The sequence below is a fragment of the Heloderma suspectum genome, chromosome 2 (assembly GCF_057233095.1).
Source record: "Heloderma suspectum isolate Gila_16-S chromosome 2, 16-S_ref, whole genome shotgun sequence".
Classification (NCBI taxonomy): Eukaryota; Metazoa; Chordata; class Lepidosauria; order Squamata; family Helodermatidae; genus Heloderma; species Heloderma suspectum.
The window spans coordinates 300,778,430-300,791,738 of record NC_139459.1 but is presented as its reverse complement, the minus strand read 5'-3'; the positions used below and the strand labels follow the sequence as shown (position 1 = coordinate 300,791,738).

At 44.7% G+C, this 13,309-nt stretch overlaps 1 protein-coding gene across 3 annotated transcripts in view; it reads left to right on the top strand.

The window, feature by feature from the left end:
- The first annotated feature begins 10,549 nt into the window (after positions 1-10,549).
- The window catches only part of DENND6A (DENN domain containing 6A), a 48,923-nt gene continuing 46,163 nt past the window's right edge, over positions 10,550-13,309 (top strand). The window contains exon 1 of one of the 3 annotated variants that reach the window (XM_084840068.1): positions 10,550-10,917. Coding sequence is in view for 2 of the 3 variants with exons in the window: in XM_084840066.1 (XP_084696192.1) it covers positions 10,732-10,917 (186 nt within the window). In the remaining variant the exon portion in view is untranslated. The remainder of the gene's footprint in view (positions 10,918-13,309) is intronic. The other 2 variants (XM_084840066.1, XM_084840067.1) reach the window with 2 other exon arrangements.

The window sequence follows — 13,309 nt, the reverse complement described above, 5'->3', positions numbered from 1 at the left end:
CAGTTACTCATGCAGAGATGCAGCAGGCAGGGGGCCTCTCTATACCAGCCTAAAATCCTGCATTTAAAACAGGGCTTTCTGCTTCCGTTTTAAATGCAGGATCACGACGACTCCCCTTTTCACCTGCTTCCTTTCCCCCTCCTTCTCCCTGTATCTGAGTCTTCCATTATCTTTCATTGATCTTGCTCCTCTTCTTGCTGCTTTTCCTCTTTTCATGGAGAGAACTCAAGCAGAACACAAGGGGGTCATTTGATAGCTCATTATCTGCAATCTATTTAAAAACGGAACAAAGGGCATTTAGTGCAGGAGGCACCTTGGAGGTTCACAGTGTCATGTAAAGAGCCCACAAACTTCTGTGAAGGAGCAATCTCAATTGCAGAATAAAAGCGCCGTGAGTCTTCTGAAGACAGATAATTCTGCTGCATCAAGTTCTCCAATTGATCCCAAAGGAGACAAATGACAGAACTATACACGCACACACCTTTGCATAGTGGAGGCTGATAGAAAAGAGGCAAGGCCAATCTTCCAGAGATGCAATGGGCAGCCTTCTCTACAGATGGGTGACTTGAGCTTACGGGAGACTTCAACTATTTAGTTAATTGATTTCTTATTGCACACTTGTATGGGAATTGCAATGCTATAGGTCCATTGTTACCTTCCATGCTGTGATTTGTACAATGTAACCCTCAGCATGTTTACTTAGAAGAAAGCCCTATTAAGTTAGATGGGTTTTACTACCTAGAAAATATACTTAATGTGCAGTCCTATACATGTATTAGGCTACAATCCCATACACCAGAGGTGGGCAACTTCTGGCCCTCCCGATGTTTTGGCCTACAACTCCCATCATCACTCACTATGTTGGTTGGAGTTGTAGGCCAAAACATCTGGAGGGCCACAAGTGCCCACCCGTGGTACACATGCTTACATAGGAGTAACCTCCATTAGACTCACTAGGGCCTACTTCTGAATAGACATGTATAGAATTGCACTGTGAGGATTGAAAAAGTTGTTCTAAGACAGAACAAATTGGTAGGGGAGAAAGAGATTCTGTTTACCCCAAAATAATATTTGGTCATTGTACTAATATGGTAAAATTATAATAAATAATGCTATATTAAGAAGGATATTTTCTAGAAAACCAATATCATGTTCTGCAGAAAGGAATAATATGTTTGCCAGATGTTGATTATTTGACATTTGAGGCACAATGCTATACATGTCTACTCAGAATTCAGTCCCATTGAGTTCAATGAGACACTCTTAGGTACGTGTGTATGAGATTGCAGCCTGAAAACCATGTGACATTTTCAGAACTTTTGGAAGAAATAAAGCTAGACAAGGAGACTGCACCAAATCAGTATGTGAAATTCATCTCTCTCTCTCTCTCACACACACGCACACACATACACTGGCCTGGTTTGCACGTAATGCCAATTTGTGGTTTATTTAACCCATAAACAAATCATGGGTTAACTCTTGAGTTGTTTAACCCCTAAACAACCCAGAGAGTCCAGGTTCAGATGTCACGCTAAGTACCTACAAATAGGCCATCGTACGTTATTCATTGAAAGTAGAAGTGAGGAGTGTGCCAGAGGCAGTGTGCTCGCTTCCACTCATCCCTGCCAATTTGTGGGTTAAATAACCCACGAATTGGCATGTGCGAACCAGGTCACTTTCTTGGTTCTCATTAAGCTCATTCTGACTCGTGTTGTGTTAGATTGAGAGCTTTGTGTGAGTTTTTCATACAAAAATTTGTGCATATTTTCATGTACATTTTTCCAAATGTACACCTCAATTGTTCATCTTTTTTACACGTATGCACTTTTCTCTTATTGACTAAAGCTTGTTTGTGCACATTTTTTGAATACACATTTTTCCATGCACATTTTTCAAATATTTTTTCAAACACATTTTTTGTTGTGCAAATCGTATCACAAGCTCAGAAATGTAAGGACGTCAGACCGTAGATTACTTTTGGATCAGTGTTCAGTTCCAGGAGGTATGAATTGGGTAAATTCTGATAAAAAATGAACAAAAACAAACTTCTCACCCATCCCTATCCCTGTAGTAGCTGAGGCTGATGGGAATTGGAGTCCAATGTCTGGAGGTTACCAGGTTGCCTACTCATTCTCTATCACCTGGGACTTCTTCCCAGTCTTCAGAGCTTCTTTTCTCCCTAGAAACCTTCTTTGTGAGGTTTTAGTCCCAGTCAAACAGACTTTCCTTAACAAAATTTTGGCTGCAAATGTGCTGATAGCTTTGCTCCCTGAGTAGGTGGAATGTTTGTGAACAATATTCACATAATATTCACATATATGGGTGAGTATATATTCACAATATACTCACCCATCACAAAACAGAAGATAAAAGAAGTTCTCAGGTGCCTGAACAAAATATTCTGCCTGACGCATTTTGGACGAAATTTCCTTCCATGGGGCTTTCTTTAGATATATTGAAAAGAATCCTTCCTATGTATATTTTATCTTGAAATGCTCCATTTCAGGATAGAAGATGCAAAGAAAGGATTATTTTCAATATAAGGAAAGCTCCCAAGGAAGGACATTTCTTTCAAAATGTATCAGGCAGAATAAAATATTTTGTTGAGGCACCTGAGAACTTCTTTTCTGTTTTGTGATATATTCGTGTCTTATCCTCCTGTTGTTTTTTGAACAATATACCATGCCTTTTAATGAGTTCATAAGAGCACGAGAAGCTCTGTGCTGGATCAGACCACAGGCCTATCTAGTCCAGCGTTCTGTTCCCACAGTGGCCAACCAGATACCTGTGGGGAGGCCACTGGAAGCATGAGCACAGTAGCACACACATATGCACTGGTCATATTCCCTAGCAACTGATATACAGAGGCAATACTGGCCTTGATACTGGCAGTAATATCTAGCCATCATTACTAGTAGCCCTTGATAGTGTTATCCTCCATTAATTTCTCTAATCCCCTTTTAAAGCCATCCATGCTGGCAGTGATCACTACATCTTGGAGGCTTCACTGCCACAAGCCTAATACACTATCAGTACCCTTCATGGAATTCTGTAACTTATATACATGGTAAACAATCCTTTGCTTCCATCAAAGCAAAGTTTAGTCAGGATCTATCCATAGGAAGTTCCCCATGAAACTGAATATTAAATTTAGGATCCTCCCCTGTTATTCCATTGTATCCTGCTGTTCTAGTTTTCAGGGCTGCTATCTGGTAAAAATAGCTGTGGCTCCAAGGTGACAAATCACATACAAATATTATCTTTAATCTGAGTGCTTTCCATTCAATTTGCTCTATGTACATCTGTTTCTTTTTTCAAATACTGACATAATTGTTAGGATTCGACATTAATCTCATGCACTTGCTGCAGATGCCAGGATGGTACATTTTGAACTATATGTTTTTATATTATGAATTCATTTCTGGCTTGGTTAAAGATGATATCATGTGTAAACATAGGTGTGTTTCTGTGTGTGGGAAAATGAGAGGCCAGTTCTGCAAATACTTACGTGCTAATTGCCTAACTCTTACTCTAGTTACAGGTCTAACACAACAGGATCATGTACAGACAGAAATTAAGCTACTCAAATTCTTTGCAGAGTATGGCTTCGTTGTTTAAGTAGCAAGCTTTTATTTACATTTGAAGCAAAGTAAAATATAAAATCATTATAGATTTTAAGTAATGAAAGAAATAAGCAAGTTAAGGAGAATTTGGGTGTCTATATTTTGTGAACTACAATACAACTCTATGCATGTCTACTCGGAAGAAATCTCATTATGTTCAATAAGATTCACTCCCAGGAAAATGTGTATAGGATTGCAGCCCTAGTGAAGTACATTTTTTTAAAAAGTCTCTAGAATGTACTTAAAGTATTTAGTTTACAAAAATTGTCTTTTTGTACTTGGGAAGGAAACAGATGTATGTCTTTCAACAGGTGTTATCTTGGAATCCTTAGTTGTTGTTTGTCCTGATGGGCTGATAGGTGGAGTTGCCAATACAGAGATAGGAAAGGTTGCTACATATCCCACTAAGTCAGAGGAGCTCCTTTCTCAGTGCACAGAGATGAAACACAGTGAGAGAAAGACCAAGTTCGCATGATCACCGTAGCCCACCATGGTTTAAGCTATGGTTGGTGGGGTGTGTCTCAGTGCATGCTGGGAGGCTTTTGAATATTCAAGCTGTGACTGTGGCTTGTTGTGTCGCCCAAACCCGGCAAGGATGGGTTGTTGGCGTAGTTAACAAAGAACCCAGACCACATGGGCTGTTTTAGGGTTGTGGGTGGTTTGATAGCCACGCTAGCAACCTACCCTCGCCAGGTTCAGACAACACAACAAGCTGTGGTCTTGGCTTGAATATTCAAAATGGCTGCCCGCATGTGCCACAGCCCACCGTGGCTTAAGCCATGGTGGGCTGCTTGATCATGTGAACTGACCCAGAGAGAAGTGGGGGAGAAAGAGAAGGAAAAGACAGGGGAGGGATAGAGAATGGGGGAAGAATGAGAAGTGGGAAGAGAGAAGGGGAGACAAAGTGAGAGGGGGGGGAGAATATTGCGTTGTTTTTGTCCACTTTTGGCTTTGGCTACACTCATCTCTGGCATCTGGCCCATGGAAGATTACACATAAATGAATGCGGTCTTCAGGCTGAAAAAGTTTCCCCACCCTTACCCAGATAATAAGAGTAAGGTTTACAAATAAATGTGAAAATATAACCATGACCTCCTAGTACATCTCAGGGCTTCTCCATGTCAGGTTTCCCAATCCCCCTCCAGCACATATACTCAAGTGCCTGACACTGGACACCCAAATCAGTGAGATTTCTTTATTGCAGGAAATCCCATGGCAAAAGTTTAATGGTTACACTCTTCAGAAATCATATTCTATAGCTGATGGTCAGTAGCTATAGGGTCTATGTAATACTAGAACAGTCCAAAGCTAAACACTACTACTGTGACTGAGATCCTCATCAATGTGGTTTCCCTGTTGCCATCTCCATGGTTCTGAACACAAGGGAAGGGACTCTGGGTTCCTGGCGTATCTAACTCAGGCAATCCATACACAGGGTTCCAACCCCAGACAAGAAATGGGAATGATTCCTGGAATGACCCCATCAGGCAATCAAGGGATAAATTCTTGAAAGGCCTAAACAAAATCACACCCATAGAATGTCCAACTTTGAATCTTTTGTTGATAACTCCAGGCTACGTAGCCGAGGCCTATCAAGATCAAGGGAAGGGTAAACCCAGACATGCAGGGAGTTCTGTGCCACTGCTTTTGCATTGGTAACTCCACATTGCATGTGTCCAGGAAGAGGAAAGTCCAAAAGTCGTAGATCAAACCCAGTCTTCCAGTATGCTGAGCTGACGACAAACAAAGACAAACAATCCACAGCAAGCAAGAAGTCTATGAAAAGCCTTGCAGTACTTTTCATGGCAAGTCTTTAGCAGTCCAAAGTTCCAATTAAGCGAGAGTCCATGTGCAGAGTGCCTCCAAAAGCCCAGATGATGATGGATCCAAACAGAGAAGGCTTTGGACGATGAAGACAAGATGTTCCTAGCAAAGGCTCTTCACCTTTGTATCAGCTTAAAAGGGAAGGTGTGACTGTAAGACACCCCCTCCAGGTCCCTTGACAGACAAGGGCCTTTAGCCTTTCAGCAAGGCCCCTGTCTAAACAGGGTGGCACTGCTCAGCCCTCCAGCAGTGATGCTTCGACGTGGGCAACCCTTCTGCAAATGCGATCCCACCTCTGTCATGTTCTCACGGACAGCTTCTAGCCTTCCTGCCTGCCAAGGCCATACCAGCAGTTGGACAGGGAGTTGAGTGACTCCCCTTGGCTCTGCTCTGCTCTGAGAACACTGACAGAGATAAGCTCACATAGATTCTGACATTCCAGAGGCTGAGTAGGCCCAAGCCCTTCCAGGCTACTTCTACTCAAATCTTAGCTATAACCTACCAGGCCCACTGCAGTGCTGAAGCTGGGCCCTGACATTCCACACTACTGAAAAATCCCACAGTCTTACCGGGCTTTCTGCTTCTGTTTCCATTATGCAATTAAGATCGGCTCCTTTAGACGAAGAACACCTGATGTGGAATTGAAAATGCCTGTCCTCGGCAGCCTTATGGGGCTATGTTTTCAATTAAACAGCACCATCTAGTGGCCGAATTATAGTGCTATGCCAGCATTTCACACTGCCAGTATCTGCGTTGATTTTTTAAAGTCCAGCTTATCTCCAACCTTTTTGAAAGAGGGATAAACAGGAAATAGTGCGGGAGACAACTTGGAGGTTGACGACGTAATGTAAAGGACCCACAACCTTCTGTGAGTGGCCAATCACAAGCATGCAAAAAATCGCTCATGTAGAGATGCCCTAAGCATCTTTACAATTTAGGTTAAAAACAATGGGAATTGCAAGGAGATGTGTATGGTCAGGGTATCAGATTAAAAAAAGAGAAAGACATAAGAATCTATTAAAACATAATCTAATGAGCAACCTCATTAAAACATAAAGGTGAGTTATAAATGAAGGAAAGTCAAATGGCCTAGGAAGGAATCCTGTGGCCCCTAGACAGCATCTGAGGGGCCATATGATACTCTGGATTCCCAGATCTGAAGTTGGAGACAGAACTCTGCCCCCAGAGGAGGGAATCGGTGATCTGTCTCCCCTCCCCCTCACAGCTGGCACAGAAAGAACCACGCTGGCTGCCTCTCTGAGGTTGAGGACACGACCTGAAAGAGGGAAGAAAGGGGGCGTTTCACTGGGTGGGGAGGGGGGAGAATAGAGAGACCAGGATACGAGCTAACCTGAGGCCTCTCCAGCCTCCTTCCCTCCCCCTCTGAAACGTTTTCACTAGATGGACAAAAAAATGTGTCTAGCAAAAATGCAGGGCAGGAGGATAGGGAGGCAAAGATCACCTCCCCTGCTCCTCATGCCCTGCATAGGATGAGTATAAGGCTGAGTTTGGGGCCTTACGATCATTGTAATGGGATTGTGCCATTAGGCTACAATCCTGTGCACACTTATTTAGGAGTAAGGTCCAGTTGACCATTTACTGAGTTACAGTTGAGTAAAAATGCATAGGATTGTGCTGTACGATTTGATATTTTATTGTAGAATTTTATTGTTTTATTGTATGTTGTACATCGCCCAGAGTGGTTGGGTGACCAGCCAGATGGGCGATCAATAAATTAAATAATAAATAAATAAATAAAAATATTGGGGAAAGTATTTTGAAATGTTGCCAAATGCAGAACATCTTCAGGTATTTATTTGGTCCAATCTGGGAGTCTGCCAACCATATTGCTCCTGCAGTGTGTTAGCAAGACCTCTGACTCAGGCACTCAGCCTCATTAAGAACTGAATCATCATTCTGTAGTTGTGGAAGCTTCTCATACATAGTCAAGAGTGGCCTCCTATAGGTAGTTTTGATTTTACACTTTCATTGTTTATATTAGTAATTTGACTGTAAAACCTACATTGGCTAGAATGTACATTGGATTAAAATGCTTCTCTTTTTTCTTTATGTCTTGCAGTAACAACATCCACAAGGGACAGTTTTCATATTAAAAGGTGTTATTAGCATCACTTATGAAAGTGGCCATAACAGATTATAGTAGTCTAGACCGAAGATGAAAAAAGTACCCAAGAGTGCTTGAAGGCACTTATAATAAAAGTGAAATGTACACGTAATCTAACTAATTTTAATCTAGCTAATTAAACTCAGAATACAATTAATATTTATGGAATGCTTGAGATTAGCAATACCCTTGTCCCACAAGTACGAGAAAAGGAAGTTACTGTGAAGCATTTAGTGGCATGCAAGTAATTTCCTGGTTTTTGTGTGTATTTTGGTTCATGGAAAATGTGTCAAAGACTGTTCATTTATGACATGTAAATGCAAAACAATCTCTGGGCTCTTTCTCAAATCTTAATTGCCAGAGCAACTATTCATGCTTATTCAATTATCCCATAATATTTATTGATTTAAATTGTTTCCTCAGAACTATTTCCTATATGGGAACAGTGGTGTAGTGGTGGCGGGTTGCACTGGGGCATTGATCCAGCACTTTTTTTCAAGCCAGCCCCCAGCTGGGTTGCAGCCTGCTAGGGAAGGAGGCGGGAGCAGAGGGAGTGCAGGTGGCTGGGTCTTGGCTGCTAGCCAGACAAAGGGAGCGAGAGAGGGAGCCTGAGCTCTGCAGCCTCCCCCCCCCCCCGCTTCTCTTCCTCAGCTCTTGGCTTCTCCGCCCATCCTTGCTCCGTGCCTGCGCGCCCAGAGCTGCCCTTGTCTTCTGCAACACTGGCCACCCATTCAGGGCTGCTGCTGCTACTGCTGGCCACAGCAGCAGCAGGACAGTGGAGGGGGGGTGCTGCCACCATTATTTACTTATGGGACAGGGCAGGTGGCTGGTTTGTGCTAGGTTTTAGGATTTATCACACAGTCCTATGCATGTCTACTCAGAAGTCAGTCCGACTATGTTCAATTGCCAATTGGGCTTTCTCCCAGGTAAGTGTGTGTAGGACTACAGCCTTAGCTGCCTTCCCAAGGTCTCTGTAAATTTAATTCAAAATAAACACCCATTGGATTGCACTGTTAATTCTTGATTAATTTCTACAGTAAGCAGAATTGCCAAATGCAACCTGCTCTGTCAGCTACACTTTTTAGTACAAGGTTGGCATGTATCTGGGCAAACAAACCCTGGTGGAGGGAAGGGAAACAGAAAAAAAATTGTTTGGGGGAAGAGGAGAAATGAGGTAGGGGGGTGTGTGTGTGTTTCAATCCAGCTGGGTGTATGGATGTTTCTGTTGCAGGATGGGAGAGATAAAATGAAAGAGCTTAGGGAAGGCTAATGGGTAATGTTGGGGCGCTAAGGGAGTGTGCAAGGGGGCTGTTTAAATGAGAAGGGATCTGTCCATGAGGGCTGAGTTGAGAGGGTGAAGCTTCCATAGAGTATCATATTTTGAAAACCTAAAATGTTTGTGTGTGAGTGGGTGAAAAAGATTAACACCTCTGCATTTTTTCTCAGACATCCAGTTGAAATACCAGTGCCTTACTCTCAGCTGCACTGTTTTTGGATCCCAGTTGAAGGCCGTATATCTTACAAGGTTGTACAATCTTAGAAAGGGCGTGGCTGTGAGGGGACATGGCTGTGACTGTCATGAAGGGACCCTGCACTTCTGAATTTGCCACTACACTACTGTATGGGAAGAAAACATACAGGTATCAACATAAACCCAAGATCATGTCATGCAGATAATCTATTTTAGGGTACAGTCCTATGGGCTGTGCCCTTGATGCTTGTAACTCCTGAACTCAGAAGCTTACAAACATTCTAGGCAGGGTGGGAGGAGTGGCGGAGGCAATCTCCGCCTTGCATTTTTGCTAGATGGCTATTTTGCCCATCTAGTGAAAGTATTTTGGAGGGGGAGGGGAGGAGGTTGGAGAGGCTCCAGGATAGCTCCTAACCTGGCCTCCCCAGTCTCCTCCTGTCCCTTTCCCCCAATGTCCCCTTCTCCCCCTCTCTGAGTTCCCGGACCTAGGAGAGGCAGCTGGAGCAGTTCTTCCCGCACCAGCTGTGAGGGGGGAGGTGCTCAGATTCCCAGCTCTGAGGTGAGAGTGCTGTGCCGACCGCAGAGCTGGGAATCCAAACTATCTTATGGCTCCTCAAATGTTGTCTAGCGGCCATAGGATTGCTCCCTTCACCATCTAAAGAGGTAACATATTTTAGCTATCCTTTGATAAACCAATCAGGAAGCTTAAAGAGTAATAAAAAGCTGTGTTTACTGTGTGTGTGTTCTTTAATTTGTTTTTAAAGAAAATCTCTCTAAAGGCGCAATCCTATGCATGTTTAGACAGACACAAGTCCCACAACTTTTTTTTGTAGTTGTAGAACTTATTTCTGTCTAACCATGCATAGGATTGCGCCCTAAGCTGTGCTGGGAAACTTATTGGGGACTGAATAGCTGGGTAGTAAATATTCTAAATGAATAAATAAACACTGGATTTTAGACACAGGCTTTCAACGCATGTGAATTATGCAGTTGTGTTTCTGATTAATAGTACTGATTGCAAATATGGAAGAAAAGGATTGTGATTATTCTAGAGTCATGAAAGCAGGGAGAAGGCTGCCTCAGGACATGGGAGTGGGCCAAATGTCACGACCTTCAAGCGTTTCCCAGGCTTGCGCTGCCGCTGTTGTTCCTGAAGGACCTTGTGTGCTATATATAACCGCAGAAGCCGATGGACCGCTCTCTGGGCATGAAACAGGATGGGCGGGCGGGGGCGACAGAGGCAGGCCGCTTTACAGTCCTGTTTAGCCATAGGAGATCCTCCCCAGGAGTCTTCCAATATCAAGCCGATATAGCATATACTGTACTGTGGGCAGGTGTGTGCGTAGAGAGAGAGGCCGGGAAGATTCCTTCCATTTTTCCTTTCTCGTACTGGCTAGATAAAAGATGCTTTCCTTCCTCCCCGCGGCTGTGCGGTGCTGACTTGCCTTCGCTTTGTCTCCACACCCCTACGTTGCTCGTTTGGACTCTCCCACCTGCCTCCCCTCCAGCTGCTGTGGGTTTTCCCACCGCGGAGTGAGGGGTGGCGGAGGCCTCAGAGGCATGCGTCACGTGGCCTTCCCTCCCTCCGGGGTGGTGCCAGAACCGGCTCCACAGCGGCTCGAGCCGAGGGGGAGTCGGCCGGCCGCGCCTTGGCGGCTGGAGCGGCCCGCGCAGCCCCGCCGGTCGCCATGTCCCTGCGGAAGCGGGTCGAAGGCGGAAGCGGGCGGCTGGCGGGCTCCCTGGGGGAGCCCGGGGAAGAGGCGCCCGGCCGGGGGTTGCCGCCGCCGCCGCTGCTGCCTTGGGACAGGTTCTCGGCCTGGTTGCACTGCGTGTGTGTCGTGGGCTTCGACCTGGAGCTCGGTCAGGCTGTGGAGGTGAGCGAGGGGCCGGCGGGGGATGGGGCTCAGTCAGGCCGCCCGCTCGCCCGCCTTTGGGACCCGTTCTTCCCTCGGCGACGCGGGTATCCTCCTGCTCCGTGCGCCTCCCAGGTGGAGGCAGGGAGCGAGAGGCCCTCCCGAGAGCAGCCGCATGCTTTGCCCCCGGAGGGCTGAGCCTAGGAGCTGGCGGCGCCTCGTTGGCCGTGCCGCCCCGAGGATGCAGCCGGGACCCTTCGCCCTTGGGCGTTGCGGATGGGACTCCTGTTGCTTCGCAGAGCGAACGGCTGTGCTCGTCTCCTTTGTTGCTTTATCAGACCCTCTGTGCTGATACAGCGCGTAGCTTTAAAAAAAAGGGGGGGGGCGCGTGTTACTATAAGTGAAAATATTTCTGCTTCCGAAGATGCGAGGGTTTTTGTTTTTGTTTTGCCTTTTCAACAACAGCGACAGAAGAAGGCGCTTGTTTCATTAGCTTTCAGAGCCGCTCGGTCCTAGTTAAAGAAGTGTCTGCTGAGTTGAAAACGGAACCCTGGTGATTGCAGTAGGAGCAACTTCAGATGGAAAGGGGTAGTAAACAACAGAAGGAAGAGTTTTTCAACAATGGCTTAATATTAAGCCAATATTGAGTGATTCCTGTAATAAAACTAGCAGATTATTGAGTGATACCCAATTCTAGCTAGACTCCTCACCCACATATCTTTTAATCCCAGGCTTACTTTTCATATATCATGTGACCAGAAAATATGTGACCAGAGTTCAAGATGTAATGTGATATTTGAACATCCATGACTATTTGTTGATCACGTTTCTAAGCTTTAAGGAGTTAAGGGTGGCTTATGTAGAGTTATCTAATTTTATAATTGTAACACCCCTGTGAGGTAGGTTAAGCTGAGAGATCAGGTGACTTGCCCAAGACAATACGCGCAGTGAGCTTCATTACTGAGGGCCCTTCCACAGTTAACACAGCATCACAGGTATACGTGTGTTTGCTCTGAAAGCCTGAGAAGTGTAAAGAAACATAAGTCCTCAAACCAGAACAAGCAGCGGCAGCAGTTTGGAAGTGGTTATGGTGCTCTTCTGCACATTACTCTTTGTAGATATGTGTCTCCTCTTCACACTTTCCGTGGTTGACGATAACAAAAATGAATAAGGAAGGTGTAAGTGCTGGGTTGTGCAACTTGTGCATAGGTAGAGCAGAATGGTTCAGGGGTGGATGGGTAAAAGGAAGATCATAGGGTCCTAGACTGGAAGCATTAAAATGGATTGTAAATTATTTGAATGTGCAATGTTTCTACTATGTATATGAAGCAGGTCTTTCTCCTGAAATGCACCATATAAGTACTTTAAATAAATAATCCAGTGTGCGTCTGATACAGAGCAAAGCATGAATCAGCTTTAAGCAGGATTTGAACTTGGGTTTGGATGTGGGAAACCCAAGTCTGGTCACTATATTGCAGTGAAGTTTGTGCTGGGCACACCTAAAAGGAAATACATTCATGGCCTCTTTTTGTCAATACATAGGGACAGTGGGTGAGCCTGCTGTGTGTAGCAGTTTTTGGTGGAGTTAGGTTTGCATCTAATGTACATCTGACCCTGCCACTCACATATCGTCGATTCTCAGTGGCCCCAACCAATTTGTATTACCCTTGGGGGTGATTATGTTTTTTACCTGATCTATCATACTGATGTAGAGTTTTCCCATGCTAAGCTATAACACTATATCATTTTAACTAGGAGTGCAGGAAGTTCCGATGCAGAAGCTGTTGGCTTTGTGGTGGTGATATGAACTTCAGACATATAAGACATAGGACTATAGCAGTGAGTATTTGCCTGCCTGTCCTCCCCCTGCAGTCCGCTGTATGACCCACAGATCTACTCTGAAGGGTCTTCCAGATTTGGGGTGCACAAGGGGCTGCAGGGGGGAGGAGGAATTCACCACTGGAGGGTTGTCTTTTCTGCTGGCAGAAGGACTCATTTGGATACAACCCATATTTAATAGAATACAGTTGGCTTCAAACTTTTCACTCTAGCAGGAAATGTCCAGTAAAAGAAAACAGTCCAGTACCACCAGTGTCAAGTTTTCTATAGCTCTTAAACACTATTTGAAATAGATGGAATTCCGACATGAGTATACCAAATATTCAATTATCAAAGAATTTGCCGCAGAGTTCCCAGTTATGTGGAGTACAGTAACTTCTGTTCAGCAAATGTGCGTACAGTTTCCCTTCAGATCTTCCCCATCAACATGGGGAGGTCAGGAGAGGAATAGGAGGTGACAGCACACGTGTCCCAATCTCCCCTCCAGGTTTTAAGATATTTGGATGTCTGAATAGGGCTATATTCTCACAACCGTTTGAAGGAATGTACATAGTCTGAACACATTCAGTGTAAT